Raw genomic sequence first — 2919 nt, 5'->3', positions numbered from 1 at the left:
AGTAAATATCACCTTCATTATTAATTTTTAAAAGAATAGCATTCCCATCCAAATGAAACTTGCAAACATTTGGACAATATAGGTCAAGGTTGCAAAATAACTGTCCTTCCCTCTCTGTTGCAGCCCAGCTATGTTATTCAGCATCTATAATTAGTAAGTTTCTCCATCTGATCCACAGTGAAGGTGGTTTAGCTATAATGGTAGAGAGAAAATGCAGATGAAAATAAGTTGTTGTGACTACCTAATTTAATCCTACAAACCATTTCTCTTCCTGCTTATGGTTGTTATTGTTTTTGGTTTACAGGGACCGTGCCCCTTTTATTTTTACTTCAGAGATGGAGTACTTTATTACAGAGGGTGGAAAAAACCCACAGCATTTCCAAGATTTTGTGGAACTTTGCTGTCGAGCTTATAATACTGTCAGAAGGCACAGTCGACTTCTCTTGAACCTGCTAGAAATGGTAAGTCGTTGAGGAAAACAAAAATAATAAGCGTCATTTATGTCTCCTTTTTAGTACTCTGTTTTTGTTAATGGCTTAGAGTTCCCCAAAGAGCTATTCAATACAGAAAAGAATGAACAAACTAAGAGTATCATTGTGCAGCTTATAAGCACATTTCTTAATAATTCAATGCAAACTTATTGTCTCAAACATTCCTATTCTCAACAATATTGATGCATTCAGGGTTTATCTCCATACCTTTTGCCTAAAGATCAGGAACAGTAATTTTGAAAATAATGCCTTTGGTTGTACTGTGCCTTAGGATTTTTTAAAAGTGCTTTAAAAATACAGTCTCATTTACACACCAGTTAAGACAATGAGGTAAACTGGGCAAGGATTTATTTCTGGCTTTCTCTCCCAATATCTGCTTTTAATCCCTTGGCAATATTCTGGATTAAGAAACCAAGGGTCAAAAGCATAAAGTGACTTGTTAGTGACTCAGTTGGAGAGTAGCACATTTAGTAATATACATCACATCTACTGAGCAATGCTCCTATATCTCCTTTTGATCAACAAGAATAAATTAAATGTCTATCCCACTCCACTGTCCATCCCAAAGAGATAGAGACCAAATTTACAGGAAGAGGAATGGGAAATCTGATAGAAATATCTTCTAGAAGAGAGACGTAGTGATTCCTTTGGGCACATATTTATATACTGGTAATTGTAGCAAATTGTACAAGAGGAACATACCATGAACTCAATCAGTATAGAGTTTAGAGTCAATGCTATCATAAAAAAAATAACTGGTTTAGAGTCTGTTGTTGTTGTTGTTGTTGTTATGTGCCATCAAGTTGGATCCAACTCATAGCTACCCCTCCTTGGGTTTCCAAGACAGTATCACTACGGAAGTAGATTGCCCCATCTTCCTTCTGAGAAGTGGCTGGTGGGTTTGAACCTCCAGCCTTCTGGTTAGCAGTCAAGTGCCTTAGGCACTATGCTACCAGAGCTCCATAGAGTCTTTACATGACAGTAATTTTACTAGATGTTAAAAGCACAGGCTTAACAAAGCCTTATTGTGATTGAATCTTATCTTGACATAGTACTGGTTACATTCCCCAGGACATAGTACTGGTTACTTAACCCCAATACCACTATTTCCACATCCATTAAATGAATATAATAGCATCTACTTCATAGAGTTGGAGTGATAAATAAATGAGCTGATAGTGAGTGCTTTGTATGAGCCAGGCACTCCAGCTAAAGGCTTTATTAACTGACTAATATTTCATGAAAACCTTATTGAATAGTTAACGTGAACACTTAGCACTGTTACCTATCATACAATAGAGTTTAATTCATTTATTATGATACTGTTGTTGTTTGTATGTGTTGTTAGGTGCCATCTAGTTGGTTCTGACTCATAGCAACCCCATGTACAACAGAGAGAAACACTGCTTGGTCCTGTGCCAGCTTCACAATCCTTTTTTATACCTGAACCCATCGTTTCAGCCATGGTGTCAATCCATCTTGTTGAGGGCCTTCCCCATTTTTGTTGAACTTCCATTTTACCAAGCATGATATCCTTTTCCAGGGACTCATCCCTTCTGACAACATGACCAAAGCAGGTCAGACAAAGTCTTTCCATTCTCACTTCTAAGGAGCATTCTGGCTGCACTTCTTCCAGGACATATTTGTTAGTTCTTTTAGCAGTCGATTGTACTTTCAGCATTTTTCGCCATCACCACAACTCAAAAGTGTCAACTCTTCTTTGACCATCCTCATTATTGTCCAGCTCTCAAATCCATATAAGGCAATTGAAAATGTCATGGCTTGGGTTAGGTGCACCTTTGCTCTTAGAGATATCTTTGCTCTTCAGCACTTTAAAGAGATCTTTTCACCTGATTTTCCCAGTGCATTATGTCATATGATGTCATATTAACTTAAAAAAAAAAAAAAAAATCACTGCCATTAAGTCAATTCTGACTCATAGCAACTCCCTTTGGGTTTCCAAGGTGGTAAATTTTTATGGAGGTAGATTGCCCAGTCTTCCTTCTACAGAGTGGTTGGTGGGTATGAATTGCCAGCCTTCTGGTTAGCAGTCAAATGCCTTAGGCATGATGCCACCAGAGAGCACTATCCCATTCAGTATTCTCTAGTCACATGTAGTTATTTAAATTTAAATTAATTAATATTTAATGTTTCAAGATCTATCCTGAAGTACAATGCTGTCAGTGATAGGATAATATCCATATGCCTACAGAGAAGACCAGTTAATACTACTATTATTCAAATTTATACACCAACCACCAAAGACAAAGATGACCAAACTGAAGATTTTTACCAACTTCTGCAGTCTGAAATTGACCAAACATGCAATCAAGATGTGCTGATTATCACTGATGATTGGAATGCAAAAGTTGGAAACAAATAAGAATCACCAGTAGTTGGAAATTTTGGCCTTCGTAATAGAAATAAC

The 2919-nt window shown here is 37.1% G+C and overlaps 1 protein-coding gene across 1 annotated transcript in view; it reads left to right on the top strand.

The window, feature by feature from the left end:
- PIK3C2G (phosphatidylinositol-4-phosphate 3-kinase catalytic subunit type 2 gamma) overlaps positions 1-2919 on the top strand; it is a 654890-nt gene that overhangs the window by 399508 nt on the left and 252463 nt on the right. Inside the window, exon 24 of the mRNA XM_007944442.1 lies at positions 305-461. Coding sequence (XP_007942633.1) covers positions 305-461 — 157 coding nt within the window. The remainder of the gene's footprint in view (positions 1-304; positions 462-2919) is intronic.

Source organism: Orycteropus afer, unplaced genomic scaffold (genome assembly GCF_000298275.1).
Source record: "Orycteropus afer afer isolate SDZICR_OR568_19922 unplaced genomic scaffold, OryAfe1.0 scaffold00126, whole genome shotgun sequence".
NCBI lineage: Eukaryota > Metazoa > Chordata > Mammalia > Tubulidentata > Orycteropodidae > Orycteropus > Orycteropus afer.
The sequence above is the reverse complement of the archived record's forward strand: the minus strand, read 5'-3'. Positions and strand labels throughout refer to the sequence as shown.